We start from the raw sequence: 21451 nt of genomic DNA, 5'->3' as shown, positions 1-21451 counted from the left end.
TAGAAAGTACTCTCCTCTAAATGTACTTAAAGTAGCGACAGTAAAAGTAGTCATTGTCTGATTGGTCCATTTCAGAATAATATCTCTGATATGTTTTATAATGATTGATCATTAAAGTGTTCTCAGAGCTGGTAAAGGTGCAGCTAGTTTGAATGGCTTTGTATACTGCAGGGTAGCTGCTGGATTTACTGCAGGTGAACTACAGTCTGATTTAAGGGCTGATTATATTTACCATCATTCATCCAAATCTGCCTAGCAACTGGACAAATATAGTGGATTAAAGTTCACCATTTACCTCTGAATTCTATAAACTGCTTGATTTTCCTTCCGTCTTTCATTATCAGCATTAACTAGAAATGCATATGCTTCATTAGAAATATTTAAAATAATATTTATGAGTTCCATTATATCCACACCTAAGTGAATGAAATAATAAAGCATGATTTATTATGAATGATTAATTAAGCAGTGAAAGGGTTTATGGTCTCGGCGGGAATGAATAATGGAAACCGAACAGGAGGTTTTATAGCATTGGGAAAATACAAGTCACAACTTTATTGAGCCGTATTGTGTCTTTGAATTGAATCATTTAAGGGTTGTGGATATAATGGAGGACCAGATAGAGTATAATCGAGGGTTGAAAATAAATGAGGAAAAATTATCCATAGCAGAATAGTTTGTCATTTTGTGTTCAGTCAAATGTTTAGAAAATGCAAACAAATTATGTATTGACAACCCATGGTATTTACTGCATGATAAAACATAACAAATTAAAAACGTTGGGTTATTATTTCTGTTAAAGACAGTCCCTTACTTGCATCAGTTGAAGTACTGGTCAAATTTGAAGTTAATTGACATAATCATCTATTCCAGTTTATAGTACTTATTGCAAAACAACACATTACAGACAAAAAATCAAGTTGGATTTAAATTTTGTCAAATAAAAATACATCATAAGTCAAAATTGGTTACTTGGTGCACACTTTGGAGACGGTCCCTAACTCACATCAGTTCATTTACTGTCAAATGTTGGTAAAATAAAAAGTGAATTGACAAAATGATGTATTCAAGTGTATAGTACTTATTGCTTAATGACGAATTACTGTAAAAACAACAAGTTAGATTTAAATCTTATCAAATAAAAATAAATTGGTCAATTTGAGTGCACTTTAGAGACGGTCCCTAACGTCCATGATGGATGATCTGGTTAAAACTGGTTTAAGAAACAAGTTTGGAGTTAGACACTTCAGAAATACAATTCAATGGATATATTCACAACTTAAATATCCTTTCAAGACTCAAGAACACCATCATGGAAAGCCATTCAGTCCCACTTCCCTATTACCAGGATAATGCACTAAAGTTGCTTGTTCAAATCCCTGACCTTGCTGGAAAATTAAGTAATGCCACCCCCCCTTCCTTCTTCTAAACCTGAGCAAGGTGTTGGGCAAAGATATGACCGCTGATGTCTGACAGCAGAAAGCTCTGGTTGCATTGAGCAGCTCCCATGTGTCAGTGTGTGAATGTGACACGGGGCGCCGCTGGAAGAGGTCGCCCTGTTGACTCTCCTTGAATAAATAAAGGTTAAATAAAAACAATGTATGGGAGGAGAGGTCCCAAACGCTCGCCCACGAGATGTAGCCATGTGCTAACTGTGAGTGCAGCATTAAAAGTGGAGCAGATATACTGTGCAGACATGCCTCAGGTATCCATGAGCGTGAACACACACTCGGTCAGACACACACACGCTGACACACTGCAGCCCTTTTACCTGCAGCCCGGCCTCTCGGGTTACCTGTTTTCCTTCGTGTGAGTGTAAAGTGTATTCATATGCTCCTGAGAGGGCTGAGATTGGAAGGAGACTGTTTTCCCAGTGATAAAAATCACTTGGCACCTAGCGAGGAGCCGGCGTCGCAGCGCAGGACAGAATTAAAACAGGCCCAGCACAGCATCGCAGCGTCGCTCGCTCTGGCTCGGCTTCAGCGCACGCTGCAGGAGAGGCTGACGTGGAAACATCACTGCTCTGCCACTTAACGCCGGGTTAATAGGTTTCATCGTTTATTTTCAGAAGAGGAAAGAGTAAACACTGGAAGTAGATAAGGAAGGACTATTGCAAATCCAGATTATTACAGAAGCAGCCACTGTGCAGACTCTCAACCTTTAGGGGTCATCTTAGAGTTGTAGACGTTCAAATGGAAGGAACCATGAAGTGATTCTGCAAGAATATCATCTTAAATATTCAAAAAAGGTGATTACATCTGGGAGAAATCCTCAGTAAATACGGTAGCAATTACCATGCAAAATAACATGATGAAAATGGGCTAGAATAGTGTAACTCCTGTTGTTTGCACCTTTGTTACAGCTAGAAAAGTGATGCAACATCCTGTAAGATGTTCAATTCAAACAGAGCGAGTAAATTTAGACGATTCACTTTAAAACAATCCTTCTCTGAGCTGCAGAAATCAAGGTTCTACTTTTACCAGCTCTTCATTATTGCTCTTGACTCATTTCCTGAGAAGCTTTGATTCTGAAAGGTCTGACTAGGTGCCAAAGATGGTGAATACAGCTAAATTCAGACCGTGTAATGTTTTATATTTCTACTATTTTTTAACTAAATATGTTAAGATGTTCTAGTAGAAACACAACATTTAAGGAGAAGCTTCCAGATTCAAACAATTTCACTTTTAAAAACGGGAGTCTAAGTAAAGCTAACATTTCACTTGTAGAAGTCTGATTAATCTCATGCATACTTGATACATCTAGAGAGAGGGGCCTTCACAATAGCTACATCTTGACATTTTCTTAGGGATCATTTCCTCTCCTTCAAGACTTCAAGAGAGCGCTCTGTGCATGCCACAAAGAGCATGTGTGCTCCTGAACCCTGCATGTTGTCTTAAGGGAAGTTGTCTAAGCTTCCTATAAGCCCGTATTACTTAAGACAGGCGTCGAGCGGCTCTAGCTGCTGTTTTCCCCGTGCATTAACGCTATGTACAGAACCAAATGACTTTATTAAAAAGTGCTAATTCCAAGCAAACACCGGCTGATGCCAAAATAAAGCCCTTTGATATGAAACCGTGCTGATGTATGTCACTGGAACAGACGTGCCTCTCCTGCTCTGTTTGCAGAGGCTTAGGCCTGGACTTCCTCACCAGAGTCTTAACCTGGAGTTGCATGACAAACATAAGGCGCCGCACAATGCCAAGTGCAGGCTTAAAGGTGAAGGATTAGCTGCAACATTTGCACCCTCTCCGCACACAGGCAGGCGATGTGTCCTGATGGCAAATTGAATACTTAAGCTCGGCACACACAGGTCTCCATATCTTCACTCGCCGCCACCTACAGCGCGGCGCTCCCTGCCAAACCGCACGGCTGAATGAGCCTATGAGACGGACAGAGCGCTCACTGTAAGCACGGCCTCTGCTACTCCACTGCTCACTCACCACAGCGGGCTCCAGGAGAGGGGTCCCGGCGCAGTGACAGGGGGGGCCAGTGTTAGCTTTTTAAGTCTTGTCCACCGTGAAGGACATTCAATTGCGGGTTTAATTCAGATGTGGACTTCTGCTCCATTCTCTCCTCCGAGCAGCAATACTTGAATCCTCAGACGGCCCTGCAGGATCAGTTGCTTCCTGAAACACGTTGACACTCCCCCTCCACCCGCTTCTTGTTCTGTCTCTACCTAATGAGAGAGACGTCAGCGGACATTCCTGCATTCCTGGGTGTCAGATGCTGCTTTAATAACAACCCCAGAGACGGAAACGTGATCGCCCTGCTGTCTCTTTCGCTCAGGCTTCTGTCTTTTGTTCCTCAGTGTGCAGAATCCATTTTCCTGCCTGAGACTGAACGCCATCATCAGCGAGGCCAACCTGGCATCGTGATTGCAAAGTGTTTACCTGGCATCCACCCTGGGAGTCAACATCCCCGTTACTTCCCCCCAACACGACGTCTCTGTCCAGCGCCCCGAGGCCAAGTTCCTCCCGTTGATCTCCCGAGAGGCGGCTCTCTCTGGTTCTGGATGCATGCTGAGCCACGAGGCCGGGGTCAGTGGAGGTAAAGGAGGAAGTAACTGGAGATTTTTAATTACGGGCCTCAGTGGTGCGATGAGCGGCTCGGCTCGCAGCTCAGAGTTCAAGAGGACCGAACGAACCGAGCATAAAAAAAACATCCATCTTTTACCCGACTCAATCTCAAAATGAGGCAGCTTAGGAAAAGCCAGTGCCATCCTCCATAATTAAGACCCTGTGGATTCACCCTCTTTGCCTACAGCTGATCAGAGCTGTGCTCAGTCCAGAGAAAGCTGGACGCAACAAATCTGGTCAATTTGGAGGAGTTGCATTAAACATTATATCATTTAATTTAATCTTCCTGATGAGGATGTGCCGCTGTCACTGCAGCTTCCTTCCTTGGCACATCTGTGGCTTCCTAATCTCCAGAATAACTACTTCCCTAGTGGTTTGAAAGATGTTTAAATGGCTCATGACAAAGAACTCCTCTGTCTTTTAGATTTGACAATATCAAGACCTGTTGTAACACATCAAATGTGTAAAATGAATTTGGCATTTCCTTAACTGATGCTTTCATCCAAAGCGACTTACAATAAGTGTCAAACCCTGGAGATACACGTTCAGTCACATCAGTACATTCACTTCCAATAAATCTGAACCCTTGGGGTATTAGTTTTAACTTGACTGGCGGTCCTGAGCCTCCCTCAGCAATGCATCAGTCACATGACAGGAAAACATGCGTCTATCATAAAGCCGGTAACTACCCGAGGGTTTGTCCTTCATCTCTGATTTGGATTATGATTTTACGTTCCAGACAGACAGTACGTTTTTCCCTCCTCCTGCTCTAGTGTGAATCTTGTTTCTGATTATTGTTGTTTTGTTCCCATTCCTAGTAGTTCAGATAGTGAGGGTTTCTGATTTAGAGATAGGCCTAAATATTTTGTTTGGCACAATCTCCTTTGTTTAAAAAGGAATAAATACCTGTGTGAACGTTCACTCTGACTCCCTCGGTTATTGGTGTGTTACTGTCCCCAGGTCCCCTAGACCAGCGGTTGTCAACCGGTGGGTCGCGCCAGTTGAGAACCCAAAAGTAGGTCGCGGACCCATTTTGAGTCGGTCGCAGATATGCAAGTGAAAAAAAAGTTATTTTGAAGGCCGAAATGTCTAATGCTGGGCATGCAGTCACCTATGTTTACTCAATGGAACACTGAGAAATTCTATACAGTAAATAATAACATATTTTTGTTACTAGGCAGAATTATATCTAGGGAGATGCTTCCCATTGCTTTCTCTTAGAGCAGCGGTTCCCAAACTGTTTTTGCGGCGCACCCCCTTCTACGTCCCAACCGGGTTGACGCGCCCCCCAAAAATAACTTTGTCATGAGACGTACCACTTGACAGTTTCCCTGATTTCAGCCAGTTAATTATATTTGAAAGAATGAATGAAACGAGTTGGCGCGCTACCCTAGCCCACAGTGAAACAGTTTCTATCAAACACTAATAAATTATAGTTTTTTGATTTAAAATAAAAGGGATTACAAAGGAAATGTTTATTCTTCCTGTTTTTATGGAAAAATCCCACTTAAAAAGACAACACTAATATTTTTACACCAGACCACCATTACGTGTTCCACCTCGCGCGCCCCCTGGTGGCAGCTTGCGCACGCACCACACTTTGGGAATCCCTGTCTTAGAGAATTCAGTCACTCAGTAAGTAAATTCTGCCTCAAAGTCTCCTCAGATAAAACCATCCAGCTGATAAAAGGATGACCTCAGTCTGAACTTCCTCCTGCCTCCTGAACCCCCTCCCTTTGTCCGGCTGCAGTGTGCAATGATATTTTGATGGAAGGAAATCAGCCTGAGCAATTTCCTATCTCAACATGTAACACTAGCAGGGTGAGGCGGCGGGTCAGAGAGGGGAGGCTGGCACCATGAGGAAGGAGACATTACCTGTACGGGCACGGAGAGCTGGCGCTGTCCGAACAGTTGGAAGGAATCCAGCTCAAAGGTTTCATTGAGGCTAAACGGATCGGACCGGGCTGTCGTGCTGGCGGATAGTTTAGGAATTTCTGAGTCAGCAGTGACCGCCGATCTCATTTCCCCCTAAAATGACTTATAGCATGTTTACGTGCTGCATGACATTTGATGCATTATTTTATTAAACGCTGAGGCATTTCAAGCTGAAAGTACAGAACTTAAACAGCTCTATTTTACGATCAAACCTTGAACTTTTTAAACAATTCATAGAGTTAAACAAATCCAGACAACAGACCAACCAGGGTGATTATTTATGAGAATTAAATCACTTTTGTTGCTACAGAAAGATTTAATCATGATGTCTTTTGTCGGCCAAACCAAAGTACAAACAAGCTTCACAAACCAGCAACTTCTGCATCGATTTTTTAACAAATATTTGGTATTTTTACAAGTTTATGCAGAAATTCCTATAAATGTTCTATAAGAGGACAGCAAGTAAAGGACTTCAAGTGTCTCAGGGTCTTGATCTTGAATGATGGGACCATGGAGTGGGACACCAAAAAGAGAGCTGATTCAGAAGGCAAAGCTCCCAATCTACCAGTCCATCTTCACTTTTCTCACCTACGAAGGATGGGTCATGACTGACAGAACGAGATTGTGGAAACAAGCGGCAGAAATGAGTTTAGTCTCATCTCCCTGAGGGATAGGGTGAGAAGTTCAGTTAAGGGGAGGGATTGGGAGTAGAAGCACTGCTCGTTGGTGTTGAGAAGAGCCAATTGAGGTGGTTCTGGCACCTGTATGACTCCATAGCGGTGTTCCATGTTGAGACGGAGGTGCAGACCCAGGACCATGTGGAACACATCTCCACGCTGACCTGGGAGCGCCTTCGAACCCCCTAGTCAAAGGTGGTGTATGTGGCCGGGGATAGGGACATTTGGGGCTCTGCTGGAACTACTTTCCTCCGCGACCCGACTCCAGATATGCAGCAGAAGATGCGTGGACATTTCCAGCTGGATGTAAAGACCTTGAATTGCTCCTCAGGCTCTATAAGAGGACCTTAATCCGACCGGCCGCATATTGCACATAACGAGGCTGATGTTTTAAGAGGTAATAAGTGGTTCCAAAGACTAAGAAACAGATGTAGGCGGTTGTGATTCGTCATTGACTCACGTAATACCTCTTTAAAAGCCAAATTAGCCGTGACCTCACAAACAATTTCAGAAATTCAAAATCCAACCTCACGAGTCAATGGTTGGTTTGAAGAAGCGAGTCCTGACAATGGATGTGTGGCGGCGCATCTGAATCTTATTTGGACCGGGGCTGGGCCTCATGGAGACAATCACCCAGAGCTCTGAGAGATAAACTCCGCTCAGGGAGGCTTAGTCTGGACTTACATGATCGGGAGGCTCGAGGAAGACTCTGACAATGTGAGAGCTCAGGAGGTGATGAGACCAGATGTGTTGGATCAGGATGGACGTGATGCCACAGCTGGCTTCCTTTACATCAGCACAGCTTGTCCATGTGAGCTCACACACACAAATTCTGCGGTGTGGTTATTCAAACACACACACACACACTCAGGAGTGACGTAATGCTGCCCTCACATTGTTTTAGTGTGTGGTCGCCAGCGCACCACATGTTTATTGGTTGAAATGGGAAAAACATGTTAACGGAGAGTGGATGGAGATTGGTGATTTAATTCGAGTTTCCCCAACTTTCGCCGTAAAGACGGATTAAATATTGTGAGCTGAATGAAGTGTGTGTGCACCTGATCGTTATTGAGTGCAGTAAATAATGCTGAAAGACACGCTAGTTAAACGCTCTTCTCTGACTTTCGCTTTGAGTTATTACAGTCGAACATAAATGACTAAAGTATGTCCTAAAACATGTACATCCTGGTCTGTAGCATCTGAAACAAAGACTCAGAGGGCTTGTGTGCAACAGATTTAGCACTATGCTTCTTCTAAAACACATTATTTGCATAAAAACATCCAACATTTGCAATGTTTTAAGCTCTATTTTGGAAACAAACTATGAAACCTGGAACTTTTAAAACAATAAATGGAGAAATAAAGCAGCTTCAGCGACAAATACAACGTTTTTTTCAGACTGATTTCAGTGTTGACGCATTAAATATGATCACTTCTGTCGATGTCGATCGGTTAAATATGGTATTTTTTGTCAGCCAATCAAAGTACATCCACGATTACAAAATTAGCAAAACAGATTACAAGTTTTAAGCACATTTTCTTTGACTTTACGTTGAGTTCAGGGGTTTTTCTATAAATGTATAGCATGAGCATAGCTAAATGTTGGCCACGCCCACTTTCCTGTGAAAATCCTGCATCAGAGCGAAGTGTAAAATAATAGTTTTCATATCTAAAATCTGCTGAGTCATATATTGCACCTCAAACAACAAATAAATCCAGAGCTCCGGTTCCTTTACTTCCTCTCCAGAAGAAAGGAGAGTAAAAGAAAGGATCAGAAATCTCAGTCTCAGTGTCAGCCTGCTGCCTGCCACTCGTCCCCCGCAGACCCACCGGACATCCATCCCCTCTTTATTCTCCGTAAGCTGTCTCTGCCGTCTGACCAGACATCTGACCCCATCTCCATATTTCTGGACTCAGTAAACCCTTTCTGACCAACAGAGAGATTGTTTTTCTGGCATCACTTTAACATTTCAGGGGGAAAATCTGCATTTTGGTTTGAGGGCCCATGCCCCCAGTAAGAGGGAGCAGAGACCCTGGAATGAATTCAAGTAGAAAGCCAACATTATCCTTCCTAATCATCCAATAAGTCAATATATACTTCTAGAATCACCAGACATTATAGTAGATACCAGGCAAACTTCTTAATAAGCGCCTAATTCAATGCCAAGGTAATTGTTTTGTAGAGCTTATCCCCTGGAAGCCTTGAAGGGATGGAAAGCTAACCTTCACATATCTTGGTGGGGATCAGAAATGCTGGAAGACTTTAGTGCGACGTGCATTGATGATGCCTAGTCCACCTTCAATAGACAGCTGTTAACAATAATGGACTTTATTAATACTACCATACATCTTGTGCTTCAAATAAACCTGCAATTGTGCCTTATTGGAGAAACACACACATACTGTTCCCCACATCTCCATGTCAGAGTCCTGAAATCTGCAGTAGGTTACCGGGTGGAGATTATGAAGGACAGGGAGCGGATGCTGAGCGGCTCGGCACGCTCTCTCTGCATGCAGTCGCTGTTAGAAAAGCCCGGAGACGGACGTGTCAGTGTTTCAGGACCACAGCGGTAACAGTCCACTTCCTCCAGCGTCCTGCTGCACACACACTCAGTGGGATACTGTACTGTACGTTATACTGTACAGTTGCATGCTAGATAAAGCGTCAGATAACTGCAGGAAGGTCTTCTAAAAACCCTGAGATGTGTAACATGAACTGTGTCTATGGACGTTTCCTCTCAGCCAGTCACAGGTCATGCTGCTGCAGCCGCTCACTGAGTATAAAGGATTAGACTCCCTCTGAAAGCAGCGTAATCACATATTAATATCAATCAAAATACAAGTTATTCTTCGGCCATATTGGTGCAGGCCGTACACTCATAATACTAGTTATTAATAGAGTAACGACTAGATGATTTTCTGCAGAACGAATGTATGAATGTATAACAGCTGTACGCCACAAGTCCTCCTTCATTTAAAAGGGGTCTTTAATCCAGAAGGCTGTGGTCCAGAGAGTCAGCCAAAGTAACCAAAGGGAGATATCATCAGATTTCTTTTTGCTGACTCATCAAAATGCTGCACATTTTAAGAAGCTTTTTTTCAGAATCAGAATCAGGAATCCATAATTCGTCCCGGAGTGGGGAGATTTAAATAGGCAAGCTCACCTGTATTAAACAATTAAATGGAAATAAGTTAACATTCAAGGTAGAAAAGATAAGTAGTAGCGTAATAAGAGTCAGTGGAATTATAAATGCGTTGAAGTATCTACCAATAAAACAAGAAATAGGTAATGTGTACTTTTACTCCTGTACATATATCTAGTTGCTAGGCAGATTAAGATTGATGATGGTAAATATAATCTCCCTTAAATCAGACTTTAGTTCACCTGCAGTAAATCCAGCAGCTACCCTGCAGTATACAAAGCCATTCAAACTAGCTGCACCTTTACCAGCTCTGAGAACACTTTAATGATCAATCATTATAAAACAGATCAGAGATATTATTCTGAAATGGACCAATCAGACAATGACTACTTTTACTGTCACTACTTTAAGTACATTTAGAGGAGAGTACTTTCTACTTTCACTGGAGGAACATTTAGAATACTTTTACTGTGACAGAGTATTCCTACACTCTGGTACTTCTACTTTACTCAAGTACAAGACCTGAGTACTTCGACTTTACTCAAGAACAAGACCTGAGTACTTCTACTTTACTCAAGTACAAGACCTGAGTACTTCTACTTTACTCAAGTACAAGACCTGAGTACTTCTACTTTACTCAAGTACAAGACCTGAGTACTTCTACTTTACTCAAGTACAAGACCTGAGTACTTCTACTTTACTCAAGTACAAGATCTGAGTACTTCTACTTTACTCAAGTACAAGACCTGAGTACTTCTACTTTACTCAAGAACAAGATCTGAGTACTTCTACTTTACTCAAGTACAAGATCTGAGTACTTCTACTTTACTCAAGTACAAGATCTGAGTACTTCTACTTTACTCAAGTACAAGACCTGAGTACTTCTACTTTACTCAAGTACAAGACCTGAGTACTTCTACTTTACTCAAGTACAAGACCTGAGTACTTCTACTTTACTCAAGTACAAGATCTGAGTACTTCTACTTTACTCAAGTACAAGATCTGAGTACTTCTACTTTACTCAAGAACAAGATATGAGTACTTCTACTTTACTCAAGTACAAGATCTGAGTACTTCTACTTTACTCAAGAACAAGATATGAGTACTTCTACTTTACTCAAGTACAAGATCTGAGTACTTCTACTTTACTCAAGTACAAGATATGAGTACTTCTACTTTACTCAAGTACAAGATCTGAGTACTTCTACTTTACTCAAGTACAAGATATGAGTACTTCTACTTTACTCAAGTACAAGATCTGAGTACTTCTACTTTACTCAAGTACAAGATCTGAGTACTTCTACTTTTAGTCTAAGTGCACGGTGTAACAGTTCATACGGTGGACAGTTTATATCGTGCTTATTTTACATATTTCTGCCACTATTTTATGAAGAATCTTCTGTCTAGAAAGAGTTTGCAGCTAAGATCACCCTCCACCCGCCTCCCAATAAACCTCCTGAGAACATCAGATCCTTACACACGGCACAGCTTCAATTACCATCAACCACAGCTGTGAGGACAGACGGGCTCGGAGTGGAAGTGGAGCACTTTCTGGCCGACAGACGAGTTGTTCCTTTACGGAGCGAACACACACACACACCGAGGAATCACTTCAGACCCTCATCCCGCACGACTCAATAAGCTCCAGAAATGTGCTGGTTGGATGTCCTCGGAGTAGCGTTTCGCTGCGTCAGAGCTTTTGTACCGGACGAATCATGGGTGCTGCTCTCCCTTCAGGGGGAGGAGGGAGTTTTCCAAAAAGGCACGAGCCACCCGCTGACAACTGCCATTCTTTCCCCCCCTGACAACCACCCCTCACACACATCCTCCCTCGCCTAAACCCAAACAACTGCTCAGCATTAAGGTGTGGATCTGTCATTAGTTAGCCCGGCTGGGTGAGACCGGTGTTATTGTTAAAGCAGGGCTGTTTGCACAAGCCATATCTTCGGAGGGGAACGGTCCTCCTCTGCGGCTTTCTCCCTTCAGCCAGAGTGGATTGGGTTTCCCCTCACTGCTCCGACCTCTCCTACGGCGCGCTACCATCAGCTAATGCACATATATTTTAATCCGCAACAACTCAGGTTGCTGGGAAATGTGTCCAGGGGCACGAAGCGATCGGGTCTGCAGGAATAGTTTAGTGTTGACTCGCTAGCTTTCGGATTACCTGGGAGGGTTCTCAGCCCAGGGTTCTGCTCAGCTGATCATTTGAAAGACGTGGCAGCAGGAGTCAGGTCGGTGATGGATGGCAGATCCTCCTCAGGAGTCGCCCGGGTCTTTTTGCTAAGTGTTGTTTAAACAGCACGAGGAGCAGAATGACGTTGGGTCAACACACACCCGCTGCCCAGACGCTCAGATCAGGCTATTAATCACTCCCCCATCCTCTGAGAGTTTCACCTCACACCCATCTGAGAGCTGCAGGCACCAACACGAGATGCTTCCTTCAGACTCTGATCTGCTGTCACAACACACACACACACACAGAAATCAAACACTCCTCATCTCATCACGGTGCCATACTGTATGTAGCGTATAACATGTGGAAAGGATGGAGATGATCCACCAAAGATTCTATAAATACACCCAAACATGAGCTTTGATTTTAGGAAAGTGACTTTATATCCGCAGCTGTACGTGTTGCCATGTTTACCACCGAGGCTAGAAACCAGAGTGCTTCCAATGACAGAGTTCTACCTATCCAGGTGTTTGAGGGATGACAGTCTGACACTAGTGGAAGACAAACAGACCCAGCATCACGTGCGGGGAGAAATCAGCGTTATTATACTCAATGTGGAGGCCATGGATGTGAAGTAAGACAGTTGTGTCGGGCCAAACTTATTTGAAATACAAGCCGATAAGAAGAAATGAAAGTAGTGTGTGAATGTGAGATAGTCATCCACTAACAGCCTGTGTGTGTGTGTGTGTGTGTGTGTGTGTGTGTGTGTGTGTGTGTGTGTGTGTGTGTGTGTGTGTGTGTGTGTGTCCACAAACAAGAGGAGATATAGCAGTGTTACACACAGATTGTTCAGTGATGACATGCATGTAAATTAGTAGCACAAAGGGAGAAAAGAAGCACCAAATGTAGCTCGTTTATTGCAGAGGTCTTTGCAGTCCAGCTAAACATATGAAATGCAACTAAATAAACGGATGTGTGCGTGCCTCCTATTATCTTTACCCTCAGAAATCAAAGGCCCACACATGGAGTCAAGTCTGTCCTCCCTAGTCTCAAAGAAAAAACTATGTATATCAGAAACCAGGGGTGAGGATCAGAGAGGCAGGCAGAGTCTGACTCCCACTGTTTGCTCAGATATTTTACGCTGTAGCTCCAAGTCGAGATGAGAAGTTTCCCAAGACCTCGCACCCCCACCCCCAGCCCAGCCTCTGGTCATCTGCCTCCACCTTGACTCTCACCCTGACGCCTCGCTGAAACCACACACTGATCCCTCTCGGACTCTCTGACTCACCTGGAAACTCGTTTGAAAACAGGAATTCTGCAAAGTTGCAGATTTGATAACAAATATCCACTTTCAGAGAGTCCAACATATTTAATTTATGATCCAACAGTTGTCATATGAATCATTTTTGGAGTGTAACTTTCCTGTGTGACATGTGGAGGAGGAGGAAGAGGAAGAGGAGGAGGAGGAAGGCTGTGCTCACCATATGTTGATCCCAGATTTGTTTTGCAGGGTTTTTTTTTACAGGTTTGCCAAGATGTCACGTGGGAGTGGAGGTCGTGTGTGTGTGTGTGTGTGTGTGTGTGTGTGTGTGTGTGTGTGTGTGTGTGTGTGTGTGTGTGTGTGTGTGTGTGTGTGTGTCCTCTATCTGACAGCTGAGCAGCTGGCTGTGTGTAAGCAAAGGGTCTTTTAACTTTTAATAGAAATCACTATGAAACATCCGCAGCTGATTGAACACACACTTCACAAATCGTGTGTGTTATAGGTTTGAGAATTGTTTTCATTTAATATGCAAATGAGGTAATATCTTATTCATGTATCTTATGAATAGCTGTATAAAATCAGGCTAGGAATGATTTGTTAAAGGGGCCCTCTCGTGCTTTTTGGGGTCATCCCTTTCCTGCAGTGTGTACCTCACAGATATCAGTACGACACGTCCCCAGCTGATGGCATTTCCTGAAGTATGTTGCTTTAATATGGACAAAATGAGTAATATAAGGCTGAGTTTTGTTGAATTTGGAAGAAATCTACTGACTCAGTTGGACAAAGTTGGCCAAATAAAAACCTGAATGTGTGTTTTGGATGTTTCCTTTCCACTAAACTGAGAAATGAACATGATTTATGATCAAAAACAGCTCGAAATCTCAAAACACAACTATTTATTTACCTTTACTGCCTCTTCTTGTGTTGATTTCCTTATAATTAGCTACAATATCGTTCCATACGTGCTTTTAGACTTCTTCTGCTGTACCTAACGTATCTCTATGAAACGTCCCCAGCTGACTACTTACATTAAAATGAGTATTATTTTAATGTAAGTATTTTTGCTTTAATATGAAATAATGCATAATACAGGGCTGTCTTTTGGTACATTTGGAAGAAATCTACTGACTCAATTGGAAAACGTTGGTCAAATAAAGACCTGAATGTGTATTTTGGATGTTTTCTCACCACCAGTTATAAAAGAATTCCTGTTATTGAAGCAAAAAATTGCCCAAAATCTCAAAACACAACTTATTTTTGCCTTGATTGCCTCGCCTTGTAATTATAGGTCATGTTTGCCTGTATTCCTTAGACTTCTTCTGCCCCACTGTCCTCTTCTTCGTCTTCCTCACATGTCCTCTGTCAACGCCCTCAGTGTTTTCCTGCCTCAGCTCGATGCGTTCACGCCTCTGTAGCTCTGCAAGCAAACACGCTCTGGTTCTGGTGGCCTTGTGTCACGGCACGCAGCGTCGTTCAGCGAGCTATTAACGCAGAACTGCTCCGGCTATTTGTGTTCAAAGTGAGGATCTTAAATAAGCATGTCCCGGGTAAATAAACCGGCCTCGGAGAACTCGTGTTAGACTGTCGTGTTTTGGAACCACAGGTCTAATTGGTCGGGGAGAGAAAGAATTACAGAGCGATTCAGAGCTCGAACGCAAACAAACAACAGAACAGAGAAAGAGAAAAGGATTGTAAGAAGCTCTGTGTGTGTGTGTGTGTGTGTGTGTGTGTGTGTGTGTGTGTGTGTGTGTGTGTGTGTGTGTGTGTGTGTGTGTGTGTGTGTGTGTGTGTGTGTGGCTACAGTGACTGAAAGGAGCTCTACCTGACATCTGTGAGCGATTAAAGGCGACTTCAGGTAGCACATGTTGCCCACATTAGGCTGAACTGAGATTTACATTTCCACATCTCCACAAAGCATAATAAACAATCAAAAGGGAGGAGGGTGGGGGGGGGGGCTTCAGTGACCAGAGCACAGCACGGATTATTACGCTCTGATTGGAGAGTAGCAACGTTTGGTGAACTCAGAGGACAAAGGCAGTGTGTGTGTGGGTGTGTGTGTTGCTGAGGAGAGGTGCAGCTAGACTCCTAAATCATTCACATAAAAAGAGTATTTCACATGTACTCAATTACTGTACTCAAACACACTTTTGAGCTTCTTGTCATTTAGTTAAACTTCTACTTTCTTTAGGAAATAAAGGTTGTTCTTCCTGCAATACATGCTTTAACATAAGAACGGACAAATGGGCAAAAACCCTGCAATTTTCAGCTACTTCGCTTCCATAACGTGTCTTTTCTTCTAAGATAAAACATCAAGTGAACATTCAGGTCGTTCATTTCAAATATTTTGTCCTTTTGCATCTTCCAACTTCTCCTAGATTTACGAAAAGTTAAAGATGTGTTGCTCAAAACACCAGTAGGTTCTCCCGTTAAAGGGAAATTGCAGGCATTATTATCTGTGCACAGTTATAGATGAAGCTCATCAGTAAATGAAGAAGTTCCAATGAGCTGTGCATTCACCAGCTGCAGCTTTAGCATGTTCCTGATGGATTGATGCATCGATATATTAATGCAGTGTTGTAATCTGACCTGAAGAGGCCATTTTTCATGCAAAGTCAGAGCTTTTTTTTATATTTCTGATAATTATTCTATACTTTTCCTAAAGATTGTGAGCGGAGGTCTCCCTTTAACATTGGTGTATTTCTCCTTTTATGCACGTAAAGGATTTCAATGCCTCCTATAGTCAGTTTATCTGATGCTTGAAGTGAAAAAGGAGCAGAAGGAATACTGAACCAGTTTGGATTCAAATATCTCTTTGATTCCAAAATGGAAATTAAAGTTAGAATGCTGTGAAACACGGCTCTCTAAAAAACTGTTCTCAACTTTATGAGGAACATTTGGTAAAAAAAGGTAAGTGTGGAAGTGCAGCCGTCAGCAAAGGGAACAGTCTTCACCATTCAGCGGATCATTGCTCTGTTGTTGGGAATAAGATACAAATCAGGAGCTGATGTTTGACAGCAACTCAGGCACAGCAGCAGTCCGCTGGAGCTCCAACCTCCCCCTTACTCCCTCTCTTCCTACCCCCTTCCCCTCCTCCCTTCTGCAGCCTTCAGCAAGGGAGTGAGTTCCTAGACTGCTGTCTCCCCCTATTGACCACATGCTGTAACTGTAGCCATGGACGCAGTGAAGAGAAGGACACTTTAAAAACAGCAGAAAATGTTTTTGAAAGTAGGAAGAAAAAGTGTGCATTGAAGTTAATGAGGCTCAATGTCATGAATATCAATTTTAACCTGAAAATCTGTCTTTTTTTTACACTTTTTCTCACTTTTCACGTTCTTTTAAAGTGAATTTCTCGTGTTATGTTTATTTTTGCTTAAGAAATATCACTTTTACTCAATTACAGCGTATACACAATTATATTCCGTAACTATTTAAATGCATCTCTCCCCTTATAGCCTTGTGAACATCTATAGGAAAATCCAGCGGAATTAAGCAACATATATATGGCTTTTGGGCAGAGAGTGTGTGTGTGTGTGTGTGTGTGTGTGTGTGTGTGTGTGTGTGTGTGTGTGTGTGTGTGTGTGTGTGTGTGTGTGTGTGTGTGTGTGTGTGTGTGTGTGTGTGTTTTAAGCGAAAGTGTGTGTGTCTATGTGTTTGTGTTTTCGGTGCTGGTTAGCAGAGGGAAAAAATGGGATCAAATTCCTACACTTTGACGTCACGGGCTGTCGTCCAATCAGATTCGGGTTTTCCTGTGCAGCATGCTCGCGCTCTTATAAAGGCTGCAGGCAGGAGAGAGTGCAGTACAAAGCACTCGCGCGTTCTGGGGATTCTACTTGGAGACTGAGAGGAACACTTTACCGTTTCATCCTGCACAGTTGAAGGCAGCTGGCTTGTTTTTTGCTTCCTCGGACCCACTTGCAGAAACGGCACTCTTCCCGGGAGTCTGACAGAAACGTGTGCGTAGAGACATTCCAATCGTTTTTACGCACGGGAGCAAACGAGATTTTATTTGCACTTCTCTCAGCTGATAGAATCTGATCATCTTGGCAAGGTAAAGTCTAATTGAGAGGCTTTTCCTTGCGCGAGGCATCAGACAGAACTCCCCCGTTTCACGCGTAATTTGGCACCAACCCGTTTTTCGTATGAATCTCCTCGACCCTTATCTGAAAATGACGGAGGAACAAGACAAGTGTCTCTCTGACGCCCCGAGCCCGAGCATGTCCGAGGACTCCGCGGGCTCCCCGTGCCCCTCAGGCTCGAGCTCCGACACAGAGAACACGCGACCCTCAGAGAACGGGCTGCTCGGTGTGGATGGAGACTTCAAGAAGGAGGAGGACGATAAGTTTCCCGCGTGCATCCGCGATGCCGTGTCCCAGGTGCTCAAGGGCTACGACTGGACCCTTGTGCCCATGCCAGTGCGCGTAAACGGATCTTCTAAGAACAAGCCTCACGTGAAGAGACCCATGAACGCTTTCATGGTGTGGGCTCAGGCTGCGCGCAGGAAGCTGGCAGATCAGTACCCACACCTGCATAACGCAGAGCTCAGCAAAACTCTGGGGAAACTCTGGAGGTGAGTGTGGATGTGATGCTGTTTAGCTTTTACGCAAAAATAAAAGATGCAAAGTGATTTTTACTTAGTCTAACTTCTAATTTGAAAGCTTAAATGTGATCTTATATGGGATCCAAATCAGATGCATTAAATAGTTTACTAAGTTGTTTTGGAATAGCTTTTAAAGTAATGCACTTTTGGTAATCAATGCTCCTTATTCCTCGCAGACTTCTCAATGAAGGAGAGAAGAGGCCGTTTGTGGAGGAGGCTGAGCGACTCCGCGTGCAGCACAAGAAGGATCACCCGGACTACAAGTACCAGCCCCGGCGGAGGAAGTCTGTGAAGAACGGACAGAGCGACGCGGAGGACGGCAGCGAGCAGACGCACATCTCCCCCAACGCAATATTCAAAGCTCTCCAGCAGGCGGACTCTCCAGCCTCCAGCATGGGAGAGGTGCACTCTCCGGGCGAGCACTCAGGTGAGCAGCGAGGCCAGATTGCTTTCAGTAGTCAGACTTTTGCAGAATCAGAATCTGGTGTATAGCAAAGGAGGTTTGTGCTGCAAGGGATTTGCTTTGGAGAATAGGAGAAAAATAATCAAAATTGGGCAAAAATCAATATAGAACCGAAGGAAACTCCAAGAAAAATAGGGAAAAACAACTAAAATCATCAGTGCTTGAATTAATTATTCATTTGCTTCCTTATATTGTGAGTAAATATTCTTAAAAAGTAAGAATAAATTGTTCCCAAACCCTATTGGGTTATCTAAAGTAGTTACCTCACACTGAATGGGTACAGAAACCCGCTCTGATCTGACAGCAGAGTCTAATCTCTCTCATATTGTTTCATTTCCAGGCTCCCAGGGGCCTCCTACCCCCCCCACCACCCCAAAGACAGATGTCAGCTCAGGCAAGATGGACCTGAAGCGTGAAGGCGGGCTCCGATCCCTGCCGGACGGACGCCAGCTCAACATAGACTTCCGTGACGTGGACATCGGCGAGCTGAGCAGTGACGTCATCTCCCACATCGAGACGTTCGACGTCAACGAGTTCGACCAGTACCTCCCCCCCAACGGCCACCCCGCCATCCCTGGCAGTGCCACGCCGGTCACCTACACCGGCAGCTACAGCATCAGCAGCGGGGGCCCGGTGAGCCCACAGGCTGCGGGGGCCGCGGCGGCATGGCTGGCCAAGAGCCAAAACCAGCAGCACTCTCTGGCCCCCCTCAGCGGCGGGGGTGCAGAGGTGGCGCAGAGGACCCAGATCAAGACGGAGCAGCTGAGCCCGAGCCACTACACCGAGCAGCAGGGCTCCCCGCAGCACGCCGCCTTCAGCCCCTTCAACCTGCAGCACTACAGCCCCCCCGCCTCCACCTACCCGGCCATCTCCAGGGCGCAGCAGTACGACTACTCCGATCACCAGGGTGGGGGCACCGCCGCCTACTACAGCCACGCTGGGGCAGGGCAGGGCTCGGGGCTGTACTCGACTTTCAGCTACATGAGCGGCAGCAGCCAGAGGCCGATGTACACGCCCATCGCCGACAACGCGGGGGTGCCGTCCATCCCGCAGAGCGGCCCCCAGCACTGGGAGCCGGCACCGGTCTACACCCAGCTCACCAGACCCTGAACACTTTGCTGCAGGGGAGAGGGGGCTCCCTGAATCAGACACTTGAAGCGTAGGACAGCTGGACTTGTGATTGGCTCACGCCGTGCCTTGCTATCCTGATAGAAACTATAAATATATTTTTAGAGAGATGATAGAAAACGAATCCTCTGTGAGGACTTATCCATTGTTGGTATTTCCGTAGGTACTGTGTATGTTTCTTTTATTTCTCCTTGCAGTTTGTAACCCCTGGGGGAGGGGGGGGGGGGAGGTCATGATTTGTACCTGTAGATAAACACAAAGCTTTATATTTCAAACGTCTGTCCCTTCTCTCTGTGCCAGTCAGCGAGTATGGTTTGTATTTAAGCCGTTGATTTGTTTTCTCAAAAATTGTGTCATGATCCTCCGAAAAAGTGATTAAGCAACACCGAGAGAGAGATTTCACAATGCCATTTTTTAAAAAAAGGGGGGGGGGGGACTGCAGCCCTTTCCACCAGCCGTGCCTTGGATTTTTTACATTTTCTCCAAACTTTTTTGTATGTGTGTGTGTGTGTGTGTGTGTGTGTGATGGCCACAGCTGAGATTACACTTACCGACCAACAGCGTGTGTTTGACAGCTACAGGAAGTCACCTTTGACCCGCCCACCCCCCCTCTGCAGTCTCCCACCATGCTGGTCACCCTTCCCCCTCTCAAACCCAGTTAAAACTTTATTTATTTATTAGCTTTAATTTTATTTCAAAGTAATTATTTTGCATACTATTCTCATAACTAATTAAATGTTGTTTTTTGCAGTTTAGATTGCATATAATTCCCCCCCAACCCAGGGGGTTCTTAAAACGAAATGGTACACGCTGTAATCGTCTTTTTATTGTTTATTTATCTTATCTAAATGTCTATTTTAAGTATGCCTTTTTCCGAGGGTCTGGGAGGGGGGGCGAGGGGGGGGCTATCTAACGAAATGTGTACCGATTATTTGTTATTTGAGTTGGACTTTAAACTATGGCTGGAAGAACTGGAAGTTCAGTTTTAAACTTTGTGTTTCGATCACCAGAAGGACCGTCCTTTCTTTCTGCTCCGATTCCCCGTCTCCTAATATCAAAAATGTTCCCAATTCTATTTTTATTCCTCCTTCTGTGATCTCGCCATGTATTTGTACTGTCTTTAAAGAATCTTTTGTATATGTATTTGCAATAAAAGAAGAAAATGCGATTAAAAACAGAACGTTTGTCATTTGTCAGAATTCCTCTCTGCTGGACGAGAGAAAGGGTTAAAAGAAAAGTGCCAAGAAACAGGACTAGTGTTTGTTTTCCCAGAAGCCTTGTGTTTCTCCCCCCTGCTTTTATTTTCTTCCTCCCTCTCCCACTGTCAGCTGGTAGCAGCGGGGGGTTATGAAGCTTTGGGGGAGGCCTAGAGGGAGGGGGGCAGTCAATAAAACTGTGGTGCTATAAAAACTACTGACAATAATCTGAATTTATTTCAATATAAGAAACTTGGTGGGGGAGGTCACATCAAGCATCAAAACTACAACTCAATTCATGTGTTAGATGCTGCGTCTCCAGGCGCTAACAGCAGCAAAATATATTTTAGCCAACTTAAAGAAAGGTCAACCTAATAAACATCGACAACAGTATAAAGGCATGCTATATTTAGAGTATTTAACAGCTCTCTCTTACAGTCAAACAGTCCTTTCAACACTGAATCAGGGCTGGGTTCTCTGCCCTTCCAAGCCTCCAGTCTCCCTTGACAAGATGAGTATTTGCTGGTCTGCAACTGCCTTTGGTTAGTCCAAATAAAACAACACATTTACACCAAAACACAATAAACTTGTCCCTTAAAAACACCGAAACAACCCCTTTCCTCCAGCCCTTCGCTGCTTGTGATACCTCTCTCAAATGCAATGGATATCTTCACTCATGCAAAACACACAGGAGACGGGGTTCACATAAAAATGCGTAGTTCCCCCCGATACAGACGTATTCATTTTGACTTGTGGTGCCATCCCTCAAAGTGCATTAGATTACTTTGTCGTGAGTTGCCAA

General features: G+C 44.1%; 1 protein-coding gene across 1 annotated transcript; it reads left to right on the top strand.

Moving 5' to 3' along the window:
* The first annotated feature begins 17074 nt into the window (after positions 1-17074).
* LOC134870918 (transcription factor Sox-9-A-like) lies at positions 17075-20633 on the top strand. The gene is made up of 3 exons (XM_063893441.1): positions 17075-17832; positions 18039-18289; positions 18666-20633. The coding sequence occupies exons 1-3, from the start codon at positions 17405-17407 to the stop codon at positions 19433-19435; spliced, it is 1449 nt and encodes a 482-aa protein (XP_063749511.1). The 5' UTR covers positions 17075-17404; the 3' UTR covers positions 19436-20633.
* Positions 20634-21451: the final 818 nt, after the last annotated feature.

Source organism: Eleginops maclovinus, chromosome 10, assembly GCF_036324505.1.
Source record: "Eleginops maclovinus isolate JMC-PN-2008 ecotype Puerto Natales chromosome 10, JC_Emac_rtc_rv5, whole genome shotgun sequence".
In the NCBI taxonomy this organism is placed as follows: Eukaryota; Metazoa; Chordata; class Actinopteri; order Perciformes; family Eleginopidae; genus Eleginops; species Eleginops maclovinus.
Note: the sequence above shows the minus strand (reverse complement) of the source record. Positions and strands in the feature narration are given on the sequence as shown.

Bases quoted from the DNA above. Each gene is read 5' to 3' on its own strand.
- LOC134870918 (XM_063893441.1), top strand. From the start codon at position 17,405: ATGAATCTCCTCGACCCTTATCTGAAAATGACGGAGGAACAAGACAAG. The intron at 17,833-18,038 runs GTGAGTGTGGAT...TATTCCTCGCAG, and splicing joins ACTCTGGGGAAACTCTGGAG to ACTTCTCAATGAAGGAGAGA. The intron at 18,290-18,665 runs GTGAGCAGCGAG...TTTCATTTCCAG, and splicing joins CTCTCCGGGCGAGCACTCAG to GCTCCCAGGGGCCTCCTACC.